The sequence below is a fragment of the Sparus aurata genome, unplaced genomic scaffold (assembly GCF_900880675.1).
Source record: "Sparus aurata unplaced genomic scaffold, fSpaAur1.1, whole genome shotgun sequence".
Classification (NCBI taxonomy): Eukaryota; Metazoa; Chordata; class Actinopteri; order Spariformes; family Sparidae; genus Sparus; species Sparus aurata.
The window spans coordinates 1-21,482 of NW_022045243.1; the positions used below are offsets into that span (position 1 = coordinate 1).

A 21,482-nucleotide genomic window follows, 5' to 3' on the forward strand; every position below is an offset into this window, starting at 1 on the left:
ATCTCAGATCATTCTAGTTCCCAAACACCCTGCGACCACTCCAGATCCCGCTACACGCCCCTTTCACTTCCTGGACACCGTCCTTCATCTGTTTCTTCACCGTCTGTGACTTTCACACAAACGACGGCGGTTTCATCAGCTGGTCGGTCGATCGTTAATTAATGGAGTGAACTTTACAAACGTCCCGCGTTAATTAGCTAATTACAGAACACGACTGTTGTTTCACTGTAGATTTATTATCATGTTATCAACATGTTGATGTGACATTTTAAGGATTCTGGAACTTCATTAACAAAACAAAGTAAAAAAATTATTAAAATGACTTTTTGGGGAAAAATCTTGTGTTTTTCTTGAGAAGTTTAAAAAAAAGAACAAAGCTGAAACAGAATCTGACTCCACATAAAGAAACCAGAGATGATCTTTTAGTTTATTTCTGTACATAAATCAGCGCTGACATCGACTTCCTGTCCTGCTGAGCTGATGATTATCAATATTAATCTTTTTATCCCGACGTGTCTCCTGTGAACACATCTGGATCTCATCCTGAACCGTCCTTAATGTCCCATGATGCAGCAGTTTGACCTCTGTCTCCTCAGCCGTCTCCCTCCTCCTCCTCGTGGGATTCAATGGTCTCCAGGTCCGGCGGCGCCTCCAGCGCCTCTTGCTGGGCGTGTTGGATGGACACGATTCCGGTCAGGAGGGCGTAGCTCAGCATGGCGCCGAGAGCCACGAGAGCCGACAGGAACTGCTTCCTCCGCTTGTTGGGGACGTGATCAAAGTCTCCGCCTTCAGGCTGAGAGGACGTCTTCTGAGTGGAGCTCTCTGGAAAAACAAGATGGAGGAAAAGACGAAGAGATGAGATCATTTCACGCCAACCAAGAAGAATATATTTATCTTTCTGTGAACCACAACAGAGAAACAATCTGCGTCTATGCTCGCGAGTCTGATAAACAAGCAGCTGTAACGTCTCAGACAAACACGTCTCCTGATGAATGAGACAGTTTGTGTACCAGCAAAGATCCATATGATGTCATCTGGTGATGTCATATAAACCTGGTGGAGTGAAACGATGACTTGGATCCACAACGTCTCTGAAAGTCAGTACATTCTGATTCTGGTCTGATCCAGCGGCTTCACTCGGCCTCTGCAGACTCACCTCGGCCGTCTCGGGGGAAGTACAGCAGCAGGATGTTGGTGCAGAAGTTGTTCAGGTTGTCCAGAGACTTCAGGTGCTGCTGCAGTTTCCCGCTGGGCAGTTTGGACTTGAGGATGGGCGCCAGGTGACCGAACACGTAGGCGTCCAGAGACGAAGGCCTGCAGAGTCACCAACACATTCATGTTTACACTGTGTTCTGGTCCAACACACAGATGATCTCAGATCAGTCTCACACTTTCCATCATCCAATCATGTATACAGCACATGATCAGACAGACAGATATAAACACATATTTTAACAGACGTTAATCTTTAACTTGAGCCAAACAGAAGCAGAACCTCATCGGCTCCCGAGTTCAGTTCTGATGTGTTGAGACAAAGGACCCGTTCACACCTGCTGTCATCCTCCAATCAGTGATCAGCTCTCAGTCTGTCAGCTCACAGCTACATTAACCTGCGTCTGAGTGAACACCTGTGATGTGATGTCACTTCCTGCTCTGCATGAAACAAACCGTCCATCACTGAGACAAACAGACTCCATGTTTCTACTCAAAGACAGAAAGAAGTTCATGTAGAACTTCTGCTGAAATGAACAAGAAGGTCCAAATAATGCAGAATGAGTCAGAGACAGAGTTTCACAGAGTTTATAAAGTGTCTCCAACTCAACAACTCACTAAACTGACACATTTGTTAAGGGAGTCTGGTGCTGGTGTGGCGACTAGTCTAAGTGCTGGATGGGTTGAAACAGACAGATGTGAATGTGCACTGAGAGCTGTACAGGTGTGATCAGATCACTCAGGACGGATGTTGACAGCAGGTCTGCAGGGACCTCAGGAGGGTCTGACACCTGGACGGTGGCTGAGGTCACATGTGAGTGTCAGAGCTCCGGTAGAACTTACGAGTCACCGAAGAAGAACTTGTGCGAGCCGAGTCGTTGGGACAGCAGGTTCATGCACTCTGCAGCATCGCGGTACAACTGAAACACAGAACACAGATCGGACTCGTCAACGAGGAAGACCAGGAAACAGGAACGCTCCGGCTACTGGAGAGACACACAAATCACTTCATCGAGTGTTTTCCTGCTGAAGCTGCAACCATTCTCTGATCTGACACCGTCTGGTTCTGACGGTTCTGTTTGCTTTGTCATTACTGACAGTAAATGAAGAGTGTTTTGGACGGACAGCAGAAGAAATCTGAAGACGGCACTTTGGACTCATCTGCTGTCTTCATGAACTTCAGTCGGGACGAACATTCACAACAAATACCACAAAACTTTTTTAGAAAGAGCGTCAGAGACTGAAGTGGTTCTGGAGGGTCCATCCTGAAACCCAAGTCCAAGTCACAGAGGTCCATACTCACAGGACACTGAAGTCTTCGGTAGATGTTCAGATTTGTCTTTTGGTTTTGTTTCTTGTCTTTCCTGTGTAGAACCTGGACTCCAGCTGGTTTCTGACGGACTCACACATGTTTCTGTCTCAGACTGAGTCAGAACAGACGGAAACATTTCAGGAAACACGTAAATGTCATTTTTTCTTTCTCTTCATTCCTGTAAAGTCGACCTTGAAGAGTTCTCGGCGCTGACAGGAACAGATCGCTCTTTAATGATCTTTCCTGAACGCCATCTGACCTCCGACCTCGTTGGATAGTCTCATACTTGCAGTTTTTCCTTTCACAGTGAATCTGTTCCGACCACTTCAAGGACCCGTCTGAACACATGGAAACAGACTGGAAAAAAGTTCTGATGTTTCTGCAGCCCGCAGAAAATTAAAGTCACATTGTTTCCATGATCAAAACCTCAAAGACGACGTGTTTCTGAGAGGAGACGGCCTCAGTCCGCCTCTCACACTGAACATATCTCCTGTATGTTTCTCACATCGCTGCATCTATCAGCTCTGACTTCAGTCATGGAAGCTTTAAAAACCTGACTGAGGTGAAACCTGCTGCTGTGTCCTCACCTCCTTCTCCAGCTCCTCCCCGGCCTCCAGGCTCTCGTCTCCTCGCAGCAGTCGCAGTTTTTCCAGCTGACCTCGCTGCATCCGTCCGGGCAGGAAGAAGTTCAGAGGGAACGGCATGTGCTCTGCGTACCAGCGGCGAGTCAGGTCCACGTAGTTCTTCGGCTCGATCCAGAAGGCGTAGATCTACGACAGAAGATATCCAGACCGGTTTTACTTCAGTGTTTAATGTGCTCATGTTTAAAGACTCAACACAAAGAGAAAGGCGTCTCACCAGAGCCGGCCGGAGCTTCTCCTCCATCAGAGAGATGAAGGCCAGGCTGTCAGCTCCTTCTTTGGCCGACAGGTCGTAGTCTGCGTTGAATTTCTGAAACACACACATCAGATATTCTGCAGAGTGAACACAACAGACCACAACTGCTGCTGATGCTGCAGGTGTTGAAGGTTGAATAATCCTGAGCTGACAGAGGTCCCTGAATGTCTCAGATACTGATGGATTATCTGTATCAGAGATGTTTCTGTTGATTCAATGAGATAAATCACACATCACTGATTATATCCTATAAACAACCAATCATCTGAATCCAGTAACTCAATTCATCCAATAAATGTAGTCGAGAATAAAGTACAACATTCAGGGTCTCTGCAGGTTTGAACAAGTCAAATTCAAGACTTTTTAAGACCATTTTGAACTCAATTTAAGACCTACACGAAGTACGAAAAAGTAAGGAAAAATGCGGTCCCAGAATCGCTTTAAACAAATAACCACATCTGTTGCCATTCAGAGCAGCTCAAACAATGAAGAATGGAGTGAATGAGTGTGTGTCAGGGTTATTATAGTTTTAACATTTTCATTAGTTTTTGTTTTAATTTAGTTTTTCAGTTAGTTTTTTTCATTTTAGTTTAGTTTCAATTAGTTTAACAAGTGATCTAAGTAGTTTAAGTTTAGTTTTTATCAAGGAATTTAATTTGAGTTAACTATAATAACCCTGGTGTGTGCGCGCGCACACACACACACACACACACACACACACACACACACACACAGTGTTCAAAATCGAAAGCCCCTCCGCTTTCAACGTCGGAGTTGGGCCAAAGATGGTTTGAATGTGGCTTGACTGTTAGGTGGCAGAGGCGGCGCAGAGTTCGGGTCGAGCAGAACTGGATGAAATTGGACCTGGAACTGGTGACAAAGGCGTACAGAAGTGTGTGATTACGTGACTTCGCTGGAGACTTTTAGAAGCTAACTGGTGTTTTTTCAGCGCTTTCACACCGAGTGTGCCCAATTTGAGGGTCCTCTGACAGATTCCGCTGTCGGAGTCGTACCGGAACTGGCGAAGTGTGCGGCGATAAATTCCGACCGCGCTGTCGGCAAAATACCACTTACGTTCCTGGATACTTCAGACAGAAGAACACACGGAGATGACTGAGAATCTCACCAACACATTTACTCCAAACAAACAAACAAACAAAAAAAAGGCGATGACGGAAGCGGTTAATGAACGTACATATTTAAGACCCGACTAAATGTAATTTAAGACCTATATGCAAAATATGAACATATTTAAGACTTTTTAAGGCCTAAAATTGAGATTGTCAAATTTAAGACTTTTTAAGACTCCGTGGGAACCCTGAACATAGCAGAGAAACAAAATACTCAAGTAACGAAGCTGAAAACTGAGAGAACATGAAGCTGACTGCAGAGAGAGTGTGTGCGTTGTGTGTGTGCATGTGTGTGTGTGAAAGGACCCAGTGTCAGTGGAGGTCAAAGGTCATCCAGTAAAAACAGACAAACACATGCAGGTCTGTTCTCAGACGACATTTGAGCCTTTAACATGATTTATAGCTGAACGTTAACGAGCTCCAGCGTTGCTACGTGGAGACGAGGAGAGCTGTGATTGGTCGGTTCATCTCGCTGTGATGCCTGGTAATGTGTGTGTGATGTTATTTATTATCTCCTTCTATTTGAATTTCTGTAAAATGTGATGGTTCTTCACCATGATGTTTTTACTACTCATCATCGCGTGTCCTCTTCAGGTCACCACAGGCGACAGGAGGTGGTGCGGCTCGTCTGCCCAGTCGTCTCCTGGATCCACTCACTTTACATTTATTGTAATTAGTATCAGATATTCTGTCAATGCAACTTGTATTTGTTGTTCTGTACATGTGACATCTATTACATGTCTGTCTGTGCTGAGCGACGATCCTCTGAAGACATCTATTTTACATCCAACATAGAAAATCAAGCGAGATCAGCCCATTGAAACTCCAGGACATGCGATGTATCCTGTTGCACGAACATCAAAAGCAAACTTAAAGTAAAATCTGGTCTTTTTAGGAGTGAAGACGAGAAGCAAACAGAAGCAAACAGAAGCAGTCGGACGGGAGAAAAGAAGAAGAAGCAGAAAGTGTTAGGGTTACTAAATCTGAGCAGCGATGCTTGAAACCAGCTGTGAGCTTCTTCAGCAGCTCTGCTGTCGTCGTGGTTTCCTCACCTACCACAGCGAGGAGGCACCGAGCATGCTGGGTAATGTCTTCCAGCTGTCCATTAGCTGCTGAACGGGCAGCGCTGGCTCAGACGTGACTTCTGCTGTGGGGAATGTGGCTCAGAGGAACTAAAGCTGAAGGAAAACTTCATCTGAAACGTCAGAGCGGAGTGTTGGCTGAAGAGGAGAGTAAACATGAATATAAAAGTGCGAGCGCAGCGAGTCGATGCTGACCGTCCGTCTGAACGTCACACACAGAAACAATACAGACTGTATGGACGACACATTCACACACACCACAGGAAGTGGAGAACCTGAGCTGAGGCAGGACTCTGTTTGTTCTTTCCCAACACAGATCATGTTTGTACACATATCTGTATTAGTACCTTCAAAATACACTGTGCATTCTGTTATGTACTGTAATATCTTACCGACTTAGATACAATATGAATATGTGAGGTGTTTGTTGTTTTTGCTCTTTCTAAAGAAGGTACAATATGTCAGAATCAGTCAGCTGTCAAACTCAACCTCAAGTAGAGGGCAGCGAATCACCCGAGTAACCGCTCCCTGATGCTAACTGTAGCCCCTTTAGCTAGTTAGCTCAATTTGACATGCAGCTGATTCTGTCCAGAGGACCTGACGAGAACGAGGCAGCGGTTATCTCATATTACTCATTACTCAAACTTCCAGCAGCTCGAGACTCTTACCAACAGGAGCAAGTAGTACAACAGGAGCAGTACTACAGCTGTAGTCACATGCAGGACTGTGTAAGGACACTCCCGCCCTCTGCGGTCACATGCAGGACTGTGTAAGGACACTCCCGCCCTCTGCAGTCACATGCAGGACTATGTAAGGACACTCCCGCCCTCTGCAGTCACATGCAGGACTATGTAATGACACTCCCGCCCTCTGCGGTCACATGCAGGACTGTGTAATGACACTCCCACCCTCTGCAGTCACATGCAGGACTATGTAAGGACACTCCCACCCTCTGCAGTCACATGCAGGACTATGTAAGGACACTCCCACCCTCTGCGGTCACATGCAGGACTGTGTAAGGACACTCCCGCCCTCTGCGGTCACATGCAGGACTGTGTAATGACACTCCCACCCTCTGCAGTCACATGCAGGACTATGTTATGACACTCCCACCCTCTGCGGTCACATGCAGGACTATGTAATGACACTCCCGCCCTCTGCGGTCACATGCAGGACTGTGTAAGGACACTCCCGCCCTCTGCGGTCACATGCAGGACTGTGTAAGGACACTCCCGCCCTCTGCAGTCAAATGCAGGACTGTGTAAGGACACTCCCGCCCTCTGCGGACACATGCAGGACTGTGTAAGGACACTCCCGCCCTCTTCGGTCACATGCAGGACTGTGTAAGGACACTCCCACCCTCTGCAGTCACATGCAGGACTGTGTAAGGACACTCCCACCCTCTGTAGTCACATGCAGGACTGTGTAAGGACACTCCCGCCCTCTGCGGTCACATGCAGGACTGTGTAAGGACACTCCCACCCTCTGCAGTCACATGCAGGACTGTGTAAGGACACTCCCGCCCTCTGCAGTCACATGCATGACTGTGTAAGGACACTCCCGCCCTCTGTAGTCACATGCAGGACTGTGTAAGGACACTCCCGCCCTCTGTAGTCACATGCAGGACTGTGTAAGGACACTCCCGCCCTCTGTAGTCACATGCAGGACTGTGTAAGGACACTCCCGCCCTCTGTAGTCACATGCAGGACTGTGTAAGGACACTCCCGCCCTCTGCGGTCACATGCAGGACTGTGTAAGGACACTCCCGCCCTCTGTAGTCACATGCAGGACTGTGTAAGGACACTCCCACCCCCTGTGTAGTCACATGCAGGATGGCCAGTGTTTCATCAAACAGATTGACTCCGCTCATCTTTTGATGGCAGCACTTGATCAACTCTTATAATGTTGCCACTCATTGTTTGTAGTCGTGGTGACGTCTGCCTACTATGATCACGTGCAGCCTCTGTTGAGCTTCTGAAGTTATCTGCTGAACAATTCCTGTATTTCTTCATTCATTGGGGCATAAATCACAGCACCGGTGTGTTTACGGTTAAACAGAGAGAAAATGAGAGGAGCTGCTGGCCTCATACAGCCGTCTGTGAAGCTGAACCTGTTCTCATCAACAGGGAGGACAACGAGAGGTGGACTGTGGTCTCACATCAACAGAGTCTGCAAATGTTCCTCTCAGTTCTACAGAGAACGTTTCTCTCTGCGCGCTGCTTTACGAGGATTATCAGCCTGCTGGAATGTGTCTCTGCCTGCAGCTTCCTGTTGTTAAAGGAGGTTTTCCAGTCGGCTGCAGGACACACACACACACACACACACACACACACACACACACACACACACACACACACAGTCTGTAATGTGACGGCCTGTCAGCGGCTTTGTGCTTTTCCAGTTTTTGCTGATATTCGATAACCTTCTTGGAGGAGCTGGTAGGATTTTGCCTCAGAGTCTCGTAGTTGTTGTTTCACTGAGCAGATCAGTGACTTTGGTGTGATGGTGGTAAACAAATGTCAGAACACAGGAGGACCAGCTCCTCAGATCCAGACTCTGCTGTACACCTACATCTGAAGCAGACAAATCATTCCTGTGAGGACAATGATGTGAACATGTTGTCCAGAGCAGACAGATGGTATGAAAGAGGGATAAAAGAATCCATCTATGTCAAACTGGAATGGCAGTCTTTGAACAGAGGAGGTGGACTAAGATCACTGATCACCACCTACAATACAGAACTGAGTTCTCTCCCCAGACAGCTTAACAACCGTTCACACCTGGGCTCACCTAGACTTAGAAACCCACATGAGGGCCAGTTTGACAGCACGAAGGACACTCCCACACCCTGTAAGGACACTCCCACGCAGTGTTTAAAAGCCTGCAGCTCCTTTGGTTAGTGAACAGTGCAGAAGCCTCTTGGATGACACGTGAAATGTCTTCAACAACTGAAACAGGTCCAGTCCACTACAATACAGAACTTAGAATAAACTTTAAATCACAATTCTTAATATAATAAAAGACAATTTGTTCTCTCTGGAAACATTTACATCATGAAGACTCTCTGTGGTCTGAATTGTTTCACCCAGGAACAAACTGGAGGTTAAATACAGATAACGACACATTATAATAACTGAAGTGTTCCTTTAATGAGAAGGCGGTTACCTGCTTTCTGAGATGGATGATGATGTCAGAGGGCCTGGACAGAGTCGCTTTTTGATTGGTCCTCAGAGCAGGAAGTGATCCTTTAAAAGCAAAAATAAACAACATGAAGATCACAGACTGACAAGTTCTTCATGTGTGTCCGATCAAACTGAAGTCGTCTCACCGCTGGGACTCCTCCACGGGTTCGACATCTTCCTGAGTTTGAGAGGAGCACCGGCAAACTGAGCGTAGGCCTGCAGACAGGAAGTGACAAGCAGTTTATATACTGTGTACTGTGTGAAGTATATAGAAATATATTGTGTACTGTGCATACTGTGTGTAGGAGGGATGTCGATATGGGCATTTTTCCACTGATTGCCGATCAGCAATTTTGAACGTGGACCCAAGCCTGATTTTAATTTTTTCACAAACTCATACAGCAGAGCATGTAAAACAGACAGTCGAGGAGATGCTGAACGCTGTGAAGTAGACGAGCAACGTGTCCGCGTCATTTCACGTGACAACGTAAGGAATATGTAAAAGCAGTGGATGATATGGAGGCACCAAGCGTGGGCTGCGTCTCACACACTTCAGCTGCTGTAACGAGGGTCTGCTGTCACAGTGCAGCGTCACACACTCACCTGCTAACACCAGGAAGGTGGAGGACAGTGTTGGAATATAGCATATGTAGAATAAGAAAGAGCCGTATGAAAGTGTTTACTTTGTTTCAACAAAATTAAAAAAACCTTTTTGTTTCTTAATGCAGCTGTATTATCCTGGACAATATGAGTTAAGGCTGAGTATCGGATCAGGGTAAAAAAAAACCTGATCGGGACATCCTTGGTGTGTAGCATTCATACTGTGTAGTGTGTGTAGTGTGTAGTGTGTGTAGTGTGTAGTGTGTGTAGTGTGTAGTGAGGGCAGTGGGCGGAGCTCCAGCCTCAGGTTTACAGTAATGGTGCAGATGACTCAGTTCTTCTGGAAATAAAAAATAAAAGCTTCATTCAACGTTTACAACCAGAAAAAATGAGGAAGAGTTTCCTCATAAAGCCTCAGAGCCATGATGTCATCGTCGGCTCCACTGAGAGAGAGAGAGAGTGTGTGTGTGTGCGTGCGTGAGTGAGAGTGTGTGAGTGTGTGAGTGAGTGTGTGTGTGTCAGCAGACACTCGTCTCTCTACAGAAACGGTCTCACAGGAACAAACCGTCTCCTGAACTGGATCTTTAGCTCAGAAACATGCTGCTGCTGATTCAACAGGCAGTAAAAGCTGCAGTTCTGGTGCTGGACTGGTCCACACTGAGCCGTCCAGCTGTCTCAGTAATAATAACTTCCTGCTGGACACACGACAGGAAGAACACACCTCATCGTCCTCCACCTCTCTGTCTGTCCAACAGTAACAGCTCATCTGACACCTACAGGCCCCGCCCCCTCTCCTACCTGCTGCTTCCTGTCCGTCCTCAGTCTGAATGTCTCACACTGTCCCGCCATGTGTCAGCTGTGTGTTCAGACAGTAACTGTGAACCGGACTCACACTGCTTGTAGTTGTTCTCATGTGTGCCTCATGAAGCTGAACCAGATTCTGAACTCGTCAGCATCTAAACTGCACACAAACCAAACTAAGAATCTGGATCAGGTCCAACACCGCACGTCTCTGGGCCCCGGACCTCTGTGGGCCCCGGACCTCTGTGGGCCCGGACCTCTCTGGGCCCGGACCTCTCTGGGCCCCGGACCTCTGTGGGCCCGGACCTCTGTGGGCCCTGGACCTCTCTGGGCCCCGGACCTCTCTGGGCCCCGGACCTCTCTGGGCCCCGGACCTCTCTGGGCCCCGGACCTCTGTGGGCCCGGACCTCTGTGGGCCCTGGACCTCTCTGTGGGCCCCGGACCTCTCTGGGCCCCGGACCTCTCTGGGCCCCGGACCTCTGTGGGCCCGGACCTCTGTGGGCCCCGGACCTCTCTGGGCCCCGGACCTCTCTGGGCCCCGGACCTCTGTGGGCCCGGACCTCTGTGGGCCTGGACCTCTCTGTGGGCCCCGGACCTCTGTGGGCCCCGGACCTCTCTGGGCCCCGGACCTCTCTGGGCCCCGGACCTCTGTGGGCCCGGACCTCTGTGGGCCCCGGACCTCTCTGGGCCCCGGACCTCTCTGGGCCCCGGACCTCTGTGGGCCCCGGACCTCTGTGGGCCCCGGACCTCTGTGGGCCCGGACCTCTGTGGGCCCGGACCTATGTGGGCCCCGGACCTCTCTGGGCCCCGGACCTCTGTGGGCCCGGACCTCTCTGGGCCCCGGACCTCTCTGGGACGTGTACTGCTCGGGGACATGGTCTACCACGTTTGGGTTAACTGACTGTGTTTCCAGACCAGCAGCACGTTCAGGTTCTGTCAGCGGTTTGGAAACAGAGGTGCTGTAAACGCGGCTCCATCATTACCCAGAATGCCCTGCGGCTCTGAGCTCAGGTGTCAGTCCAACACAAACATGTTTCCTTCAGTCGATGAGCTCTGCGGCCCTGAGCGCGGTCTGCAGGCTGGATCAACACATCAGTCATGGAAAGTGTCAGCCTGCTGCAGCAGTGCATTCTGGGTGGTCGCAACCAACATCTCCACTTAAAGGCCCAGTCTGCTGTTTTCAGCCTGATCTTTAAATGTGACGACTACAATCTGTTTCAGATTTGAAGAAAAACTTATAGAATTTATAGAACATGATCTTTTAAACTTACGAACATCGTGTGTGATTCACAGTTCACACAGGATCAATACTTTGTCAAACAAAGGTTTGATTAAATGAGGATATTGGATATTGATCGGTCAGATCAGAGCGTCACTGTGCGTCAGTCAGGAGGTGTGAGGAGGAGCCCCTCTGCTGGTTGTATCAGGAAATACAACTGATCTGATCATAACATACTGATCAAATTGATATTGATTAAACACTTTTTTCAGTAAAATAAAGACCTGGATATTTAAAATGTCCTGAGGTTAAATGACTCCACATGAGAACTAATTAGAACGATCTCGTCAGCAGCAGCAGCAGCAGGCAGTAATCCAGTACTGGAATGTAACTAAATACAGTACTTGAGTATTTCTATTCTACAACTTCATACTTGAACCTCGCTACATCTCAGAGATAAATAATGATTCAAGGATGGAAGAAAATTAATTGCAGAACATTTGGATATAATCAGTGAGTTTCTTCAAGCGGTAATGTCAAACACTTCTGAAGATGTAAAGATTCACTTTCTGTTCAATTATAATAAAATAAACCATCAGGACACGACAGGAGGACAGGAGGACAGGATGCTGGTGAATCTGCTGGCGATCATGAACAAAAAGTCTGTCAGCCTCCACAAACTGTGGACGAGTTAAAGAGCAGCTGCAGCATCAGACTCACAACCTCACAGCACACACACACACACACACACACCACACACACACACACCACACACACACACACACACCACACACACACACACACACCACACACACACACACACACCACACACACACACACACCACACACATCAGCTTTATGTGACCATCACTGGAGACACTGCACCTCATCTTCACCTCCCTTTCTCTTCTACCTCACTATTTTATTCTATGTTACAGCTGCTCAAGTATTCCATTGTTCTCTGTTTATTGTAAATAGAACATGTTCTATATCTGCACTTGTATTGTACTGAATGTACCCGCGGCTGTGATGACCGAGTTTCTCTTTGGGGATTAATAAAGTTATCTATCTATCTATCTATCTATCTATCTATCTATGTATCTATCAGTGACGTTTTCACGTAGAATGTGACGTCATCATTTCAACGAGGACATAAGTTTGACATTTCGAATCGTCACTTTTCACAGAAATGACACAATTATCAGTTTGATCATTACAGAAATCAGTGATCGATAATCACCAACAGCCCGCTGGTTGTTCTCATTCTCACTGTTTTCATTCACTTTAACCGGGAAAACGTCCTCACGCGCTCAGCTAACTGTCAGTCTGCCGGCCATTGAGCCGTTAGCATGCTAACGCTAGCAGCAGGTACCGCGTGATTTAACCCGGGTTCTGTGTGTGAATGAGCCCGTCAGACCGCCGGCAGACCGGCTCGGTCCGATGTGAGCTGAGACTCACCAGAACCACCAGACAGTCGGTGTCGACGGACGGTAAGCCCCAGTCTCCTTCCCAGCAAAACAACTCGTCGGGCGCCGCCATCTTCAGCAGCGACGGTGACCTCTGACACCGGAAGCTGAGCTCGACCTGACGCTGACTACCAAAATAAGATACACTTACATTAAATACTATATTTTAAAATAGGTCAATACAAAGTACAAGTACTGCATCCAAAACCACAATTCAGTCAAATCTTAATTAAATTAAAGTATCAGCAATAAAAGTGCAGCTTCACTCAGTGAAAGTTCTGGTCGTGCAGTAAACGTGGTTCTGTGTCATCATTATGTTTGTCTGATATTTTCTTTCTGATGATTTTATAAACTTTCAGTCACATGACGATGACAGGTGAGCACAGTGAGAAGAGAGCGACCCACTGTGCTCACCTGTCAGTCTGAGTGACAGGTGAGCACAGGTGAGCATCTCATCATGAACTCCAGCCGTTACGTGTTTGTACGGAAGTGAAAGTAGAAAGAAGCATCACATAAAATACTTCTGCTCACACTGAACATAATACTTGAGCACTTCAGTAAATGTACTTTTACTGTCACATACGAGTCAGATGACTGAAGACACAGTCATCATGTGATCAGTCACAATCAGTGAGATCAATATTGGCACAAACTCGTGATGTTCATGTGATCTTCGTCTCAGGCCACCAACCAAACTCTGTACACTTTTCTCTGTATTTAAAGAAATCATACTTTACTTGTTGATTTAGCTTCTCATTAATATTTTATCTCCATTACTGAAGTTGTGTTTGTGTTTAATATTTGTCTCAAACAAGAACATTTCTGACTCCTTTATATCAGAGTCGTGTTTCAGTAAAGTCTCTTCTGTTTCAGCTAAAAAAAAATCACTTCCCTGTTTTTTGTGTCACGAGTGTGAAATTGTGCCCGTCTTCTGCTGGTTTTAGTTATTTCTGCCGTCCTCAAGTCTTTCAACACACACTGAACCAACCACTTTACTGGTGAAGTCATTTAAAGATTTAGGAGAACAGAAGTAAAAAACAGAAGTCTTCTGAAGATTAGTTTCTTTTTTTAAATTGGTTTTCCGGTGGTGTCGAGGTGTTCCTCTTTTCTGTTGATGTCTGTGAAATTCAAGACAGCGAAAAACTCAAATTATTTATTTTACATTTAAATCTTTATGTTTGGCATCATTCTAAGAAAACTACAAGATAAAGCATTTCATAAAATACAATAAATTACAGAAACTAAGAAAAACAAACAGAATAATAAAAAAGAATCTGAATCGAGCCAATAAATGTACAAACAGTCGGAACACAGAGACAAGATCTGTGTCCATGACGACTGAGCAGCAGAGTCTCCATAGCAACAGCCACCGAGGCTCATGGGTAAATCCTTCTGGACGAAGTTGACATGTTTGGTGCCTCAGGAGCTCGTTAACGAATCACTGACGACCTGCTTCTCTCTGAACGGACTCCTGTGATGTCATCAGGCTGCAGGATGGGATTAAAGGAACAGTTCACTCAGTCACCCTCTCCTCCTCCTGATGATATAAAGTCCTCCTCTCCTCCTCCTGATGATATAAAGTCCTCCTCTCCTCCTCCTGATGATATAAAGTCCTCCTCTCCTCCTCCTGATGATATAAAGTCACCCTCTCCTCCTCCTGATGATATAAAGTCCTCCTCTCCTCCTCCTGATGATATAAAGTCCTCCTCTCCTCCTGATTGATATAAAGTCCTCCTCTCCTCCTCCTGATGATATAAAGTCCTCCTCTCCTCCTCCTGAGGATATAAAGTCCTCCTCTCCTCCTCCTGATGATATAAAGTCCTCCTCTCCTCCTCCTGATGATATAAAGTCCTCCTCTCCTCCTCCTGATGATATAAAGTCCTCCTCTCCTCCTGATGATATAAAGTCCTCCTCTCCTCCTCCTGATGATATAAAGTCCTCCTCTCCTCCTCCTGATGATATAAAGTCCTCCTCTCCTCCTCCTGATGATATAAAGTCCTCCTCTCCTCCTCCTGATGATATAAAGTCCTCCTCTCCTCCTCCTGATGATATAAAGTCCTCCTCTCCTCCTCCTGATGATATAAAGTCCTCCCCTCCTCCTGATGATATAAAGTCCTCCTCCCCTCCTCCTGATGATATAAAGTCCTCCTCTCCTCCTGATGATATAAAGTCCTCCTCTCCTCCTCCTGATGATATAAAGTCCTCCTCTCCTCCTCCTGATGATATAAAGTCCTCCTCTCCTCCTCCTGATGATATAAAGTCCTCCTCTCCTCCTCCTGATGATATAAAGTCCTCCTCTCCTCCTCCTGATGATATAAAGTCCTCCTCCCCTCCTCCTGATGATATAAAGTCCTCCTCTCCTCCTCCTGATGATATAAAGTCCTCCTCTCCTCCTCCTGATGATATAAAGTCCTCCTCTCCTCCTCCTGATGATATAAAGTCCTCCTCTCCTCCTCCTGATGATATAAGTCCTCCTCTCCTCCTCCTGATGATATAAAGTCCTCCTCTCCTCCTCCTGATGATATAAAGTCCTCCTCTCCTCCTCCTGATGATGTAAAGTCCTCCTCTCCTCCTGATGATATAAAGTCCTCCTCTCCTCCTCCTGATGATATAAAGTCCTCCTCTCCTCCTGATGATATAAAGTCCTCCTCTCCTCCTGATGATATAAAGTCCTCCTCTCCTCCTGATGATATAAAGTCCTCCTCTCCTCCTCCTGATGATGTAAAGTCCTCCTCTCCTCCTCCTGATGATATAAAGTCCTCCTCTCCTCCTCCTGATGATATAAAGTCCTCCTCTCCTCCTCCTGATGATATAAAGTCCTCCTCTCCTCCTCCTGATGATGTAAAGTCCTCCTCTCCTCCTCCTGATGATATAACACCTTTAGCATGCTAACACTGTTAGCTTAGCGGCTCCAGTGAAGGTTTCAGTTGACAGAGTGTAATAACATGTTGTGGACTCGTCAGCATGGAGGAAGAGATGATTTACAGTTTTGGGTGAACTGTTCCTTTAACAGATGAGCCGTGACTTCAGCCTCGGCTGGCGACTGAGGAGTAGATGGTGGCGTCCTCGGCCTCCGGCGCCGCTCTGAGGAGAAGAACACACAGAGTTAGTGTCGTCAGGCAGAGGAAGTGTGTTTCACATCCATCGCTTTAACAGACTGTGGTGAGACCTGATCCACTCCACAGAGACTAGATTAATAAAGAGCTGGATGAAGGACCGGATCAGCCCGCGGTCCTCTGAGCTCAGCGGTCCGATAACCTTAATAAAAACATCAGGTGTCACCACGTCCAGAGACGAGCATGCAGTGGACAGCAGACAGAGACAGACATGCTGACATCGTCTCCATCAGTCCTCACCTACAGACACCTTGTCATGAAGCCTGAGCTTACAGTACCTGGCCTGGTTCTGGGTCTTGTGTTGGAACTGGACCGAGGCGTAGCTGACCTCCTCCACAGCTCGGCTGCTCTCCTGTCGCCGACCTCCTGCCTCCCCATCAGCCCGCCGCAGGACCCTGCTGTAGACGTGATCAGGTTGCTGCACACACACACACAGTTTCAGTCTCAGGTGTAATGTGAGGACCAACAGTCACATCCACACAGTTTGTCTCTCACAAAGGAAACACTGAACACATCAAGTGTTCATGTAATAAACATGTTGTGAGTGATGATGTCACATCATAAAGTCATCACCTTCTGATCCTCTTCTCCTCCCTCAGCTCTCTGATCAGCTGCTGAACGCCTCCTGCAGACAACACAGGACCAGAACACCAGCAAGACCCGGTTCAGACAAACCATCAGAACCAACAACAGACACACAGCACCAGCAGGAGGAGGTGCAGAATAAAACAGCAGCTCTGCTACATTAGCCGTCTGAACTCTGCAGTGTGAAACAGCTCCGTGTCTCCGGGTCGTTCAGGAATCAACAAACTCAGTCACATGAATGTAAAACAGCTTCAGCGTCTCGTAATGTAGAACAGAAAACAGAATAAAACTCAAGTGGTCTGAGTTCAAACAGTCTGAGCTGAAGGATCTGTGCAGTGTTCAGTACCTTTTGATGAAGCACACGAGAATGACGGCAACCAGAACCAGCAGAACTCCAACACCAGCACCGACACCAGCCATCAGAGCCGGGTCACCATCAGCTGCTGTGAAACATGTTATATTAATATGAACTGTTGAGATATTCTGAAGCATTAATAAATCATCTACAGTCAGACGTCTGGTTCTGAGTCCAGAAGAGCTGGTACTGTGTCTGCAGACTGTTCTGGTTCTACACGCTCGTTTTCAGTGAAATGTTTCAGATGAACGCTGATCAAACCTTCCTGTCCAGCCTCCACCTGCAGGCTGTACGGCCCGGAGCGTGTCTTAGTGCTGGTCTGTAGTCCACAGGTGTAGTTCCCAGAATCCTTTGCAGTGGGAGAGCTGAGCTGGAGGGCGGGGCCAGACTCTGAGAGGGCGTGGTCGTCTCTGAACCAGGTGACCTTCAGTTGGTTGAACGTGCAGCGTGCAGAGCAGAACAGAGTGACACTTTCACCTGTTCTCACCTGTCCGTCACTGCTGGAGCTGGTTATCTTCATTGTGTCGCCCTCTGAAATAAAATACATTTAAAATCTTAGTTTTCATCTTAAAATCATAATTCTGTGATTCTGATTGTGATGAGATCGCGTCCTGATGATCCATAATCCAGACAGAAACCTGCTGCACCTCTCCGGACCTCAGGCGCCAGAATCAGGTGTTGGTGCTTTACGTTTGTGTCACGCCTACATTTCTACAACACGTCATTTCACGCTCACATGTTTGTGACCTGATGTTGATGTCGGGAGGTGGAGGCGGCGCTGGTGGACTTACAGCTGCTGGGTTTTAATCAGATGTGTTGGTGTTTGTGGAGACAGAACCAGGCATGTCAAGACAACACGTGATGTCTTTCTCACCTGAACCAAGAACCTCACCAGAACGTGAGGACAGCGTTGTGACAACAGAAACCTGAACATTTAGAAACTGACGTTTCAACGTGTCTGTGGTTTGTGGTATAAATTCATATAATATAAATGTTGTTAATAATAAGATGATCTCACCACTGACTGAGACTCTCACTCCTGATGGTCCAGTCCAGTGTCCTCCGCTGTTGTTAGCTTCCATTCTGAAACGAAAAGTTTCCTCATCTTCCTTCCTTATATCTGTGATCTGTAAAGTGCAGTTTCCCTTCTTGTCTCCCAGATATTTGTAACGAGGGTTGTTGGTTGTTGAATCACTGTCGTACACAGTCGGGGTGGATCCCTGACAAATCAGATGCTTCTGACACCAGCGGACACTGACGATCTCTATCGGAACCTTTCTTCCATCCACATCAACAGACTGAATTGGTGTGAAGGTGCAGGGGAGGGTGACAGTCGACCCTTTTACAGCACAAACAGGAGGTGGATAGTTTACTCTTTGACCCACAGCACCTGGAAACAACGATGAAGACAGAAAATGATATCAGACTGACATTAAAACAGAACTCAGTGTTTCTGATTCTCTACACAGGACCAACCCCTCAGGTCCAGACCCCTCAGGTCCAGACTCCTCAGGTCCAGACCCCTCAGGTCCAGACCCCTCAGGTCCAGACCCCTCAGGTCCAGACTCCTCAGGTCCAGACCCCTCAGGTCCGGACTCCTCAGGTCCAGACTCCTCAGGTCCAGACCCCTCAGGTCCAGACTCCTCAGGTCCAGACTCCTCAGGTCCAGTCTCTGCTGTCCACTGACATCTGAAGCAGACAAATCCTTCCTGTGAGGACACGATGTGAACATGTTGTCCAGAGCAGACAGATCTTTTGAAAGAGGAGTAAAAGAATCCATCTATGTCAAACTGGAGCCACCATCTTTGAACAGAGGAGGTGGACTAAGAAATCATTCATCTACAATACAGAACTGAGTTCACACCTGGACTCACCTAGACTTAGAAACCCACATGAAGGCCAGTTGGCTCAAAGACACGATGTAAAGACACTCCCACACTCTATAAGGACACTCCCACGCGATGTAAAGACACTCCCACACTCTATAAGGACACTCCCGCGCGATGTAAAGACACTCCCACACTCTGTAAGGGCACTTTCACACTCTGTTAGGACACTCCCACACTAAGTAAGGACACTTTCACACTATGTAAGGACACTCCCACACACTGTAAAGACACTCCCATATGATGTAAAGACACTCCCACACTCTATAAGGACACTCCCATATGATGTAAAGACACTCCCACACTCTATAAGGACACTTCCACACACTGTAAAGACACTCCCACACTCTATAAGGACACTCCCACACGATGTAAAGACACTCCCACACTGTAAGGACACTCCCACACTCTGTAAGGACTCTCTCACACTCTGTTAGGACACTCCCACACTAAGTAAGGACACGTTCACACTATGTAAGGACACTCCCACACTATGTTAGGACACTCCCACACTAGGGACTGTGATATGAGATGAAACAGTGTCAAGTCAACATGCAGGAACAGACTTTAAAACTCTCCAGATGTAACTGAAGTTCAAGGACACAAAGAAACGAAGAAACATTAAAACAGATCCAATTAAAGTCAAAACAGATCCACAGACTACAACCTGTTGCTAACAGTGTTCTGATCCTCCTGACCTCCTCCTGACCTCCTCCCTGAACCTCTGTCCTGATGCTGATCGCACCATGTTAACTGTCTGGTTCCTCACACTGTGCTGTTGGTCGCCTGTGATGCTGCTAGATGAACCAACAGTCTCACTACGTTTGCTTTTAACTGCAGACAGAGAAAAATAGGCAGCGGAAAGAACAGCAGCATCAGAATCTGTCTGTGCACCTGGACCCATCACCTGGACCCATCACCTGGACCTATCACCTGGACCCATCACCTGGACCCGTCAACTGGACCCATCACCTGGACCCGTCACCTGGACCCGTCACCTGGACCCATCACCTGGATCCGTCAACTGGACCCGTCACCTGGACCCATCACCTGGACCCATCACCTGGACCCATCACCTGGACCCATCACCTGGACCTATCACCTGGACCCGTCAACTGGACCCATCACCTGGACCCGTCAACTGGATCTATAACCTGGACCCATCACCTGGATCCGTCAACTGGATCTATAACCTGGACCCATCACCTGGATCCGTCAACTGGACCCGTCACCTGGACCCATCACCTGGACCCGTCACCTGGACCCGTCACATCATGAGACATCAGTGTTCTCACTTGCTGATCTTTATATTCACGTACAACTTCAACACCGTCTGTTTGTTCTTCTTCTTTCACTGTTTCATCTCATCTCACTTCCCTTCATGTGTCTGTGCAGACGTGTTCTGTCACTGAGTCTTTAAGTGGTTGAAATATCTTCAGCTTCTTTGACCTGAACAAGAACATTTGTCTGATGTTGATGAAGGTCCATCCAGGTCCTGGTACCACTCGTATTTACTTCAGATTATGTCAAAGCATCATTTTAAATACATATAAAAGTTTGTTTGATGTTGCAGTGTGTTTTATAATAAATGAACATGTAAAGAGTCAGAATATAAAATCTGTCCTGGTGGACTCTCAGGTGAACATAAAACACGTCTGGAACTTTTCAAACACAAAACATAAACAGAGGAGGAAGATGATTATCAGTTATATCTCTGTATCTGTCAGGGATGGGGGTTAGAGGGAAGACTATGGATAGAGGAGGTGGGCCCAAATGCAGTAACACACGAGAGGCAAGGCGTCGAGAAACAAAAGGCGAGCTTTTATTTAACAAAAGCTGAATTTCACAAAAACCAAGGGAGTCAAAAGGCAAAGTAGCAAATGAAAGCAGGGCAAAGTACAAACCAAATAGCACAAAGTTCAAATCAAAAGGCAAAATGCAAAACTCAAATCCAAAAACACATACTGTGGGGGAACAAGGAACAGACAGGAACAGGCACATGAACGGGAGCAGGGACAAAGACAGAAGCTGACAAATACACAATGACCAGACATGGAGTGAAAGGAACACAGAGACTAAATACACAGACACTGATGACAAGACGAGGAACAGGTGAGGTGGACCAACAGGTGAGACAACGAAGGGGAGGAGCACATGAGAACATGAAGGGAACAAAGCAATAGACAGAGGGAGCCAGAGGGAACATAGGAAAATACACAGGAGAACTTAAAGGACACATGAGGGCATGGAAAAACAAAAGACACAAGACAAGATACAAGGACATGGAAATCAAATACAAGAAACAGGACAACACCAGACAAGAACACGACAAACAGACCTACAGTCATGACAGTATCATGCATCTCTAATCAAAGGTCAGTAGCTCATCAATACTTCATTAACTCATAGGCTACATGATTATATTTACTGTAAAAAAAAAAATAATAATAATTTAAAAAAAATGCTTTTTACAAGAATATTCAGAATAAGAATAGTATAAGTATTCAGAGTTGTTATTATTATTATTATTATACATGTTACTGGTTTATGATTGAACTGACTGACTAATTTAAAGTGAATGTTGCTGTTGTTTAAATAGTAGTGGAGTCAAAGTACTGAGTAACTTCCTCTTACTGATT

The 21,482-nt window shown here is 46.8% G+C and overlaps 3 protein-coding genes across 3 annotated transcripts; 1 reads left to right on the forward strand and 2 right to left on the reverse strand.

The window, feature by feature from the left end:
- Window positions 1–215: 215 nt before the first annotated feature.
- Window positions 216–13,019, reverse strand: LOC115578235 (metaxin-1-like). The gene is made up of 8 exons (XM_030411098.1): window positions 12,894–13,019; window positions 8,962–9,031; window positions 8,799–8,878; window positions 3,383–3,475; window positions 3,112–3,294; window positions 2,056–2,132; window positions 1,157–1,314; window positions 216–822 (listed from the first exon to the last, which is right to left on the reverse strand). Exons 1-8 carry the CDS (start codon window positions 12,972–12,974, stop codon window positions 593–595), a joined length of 972 nt encoding a protein of 323 aa, XP_030266958.1. The 5' UTR covers window positions 12,975–13,019; the 3' UTR covers window positions 216–592.
- Window positions 13,020–15,704: 2,685 nt separating this feature from the next.
- Window positions 15,705–18,851, reverse strand: LOC115578233 (uncharacterized). Its single transcript, XM_030411096.1, has 8 exons — window positions 18,832–18,851; window positions 18,434–18,567; window positions 17,976–18,347; window positions 17,219–17,488; window positions 16,949–17,045; window positions 16,591–16,642; window positions 16,296–16,435; window positions 15,705–15,985 (listed from the first exon to the last, which is right to left on the reverse strand). Exons 1-8 carry the CDS (start codon window positions 18,849–18,851, stop codon window positions 15,928–15,930), a joined length of 1,143 nt encoding a protein of 380 aa, XP_030266956.1. The 3' UTR covers window positions 15,705–15,927.
- Window positions 18,852–19,589: 738 nt separating this feature from the next.
- Window positions 19,590–20,121, forward strand: LOC115578234 (putative uncharacterized protein FLJ45999). Its single transcript, XM_030411097.1, has 2 exons — window positions 19,590–19,598; window positions 19,684–20,121. Exons 1-2 carry the CDS (start codon window positions 19,590–19,592, stop codon window positions 20,119–20,121), a joined length of 447 nt encoding a protein of 148 aa, XP_030266957.1.
- The last annotated feature ends 1,361 nt before the right edge of the window (window positions 20,122–21,482 follow it).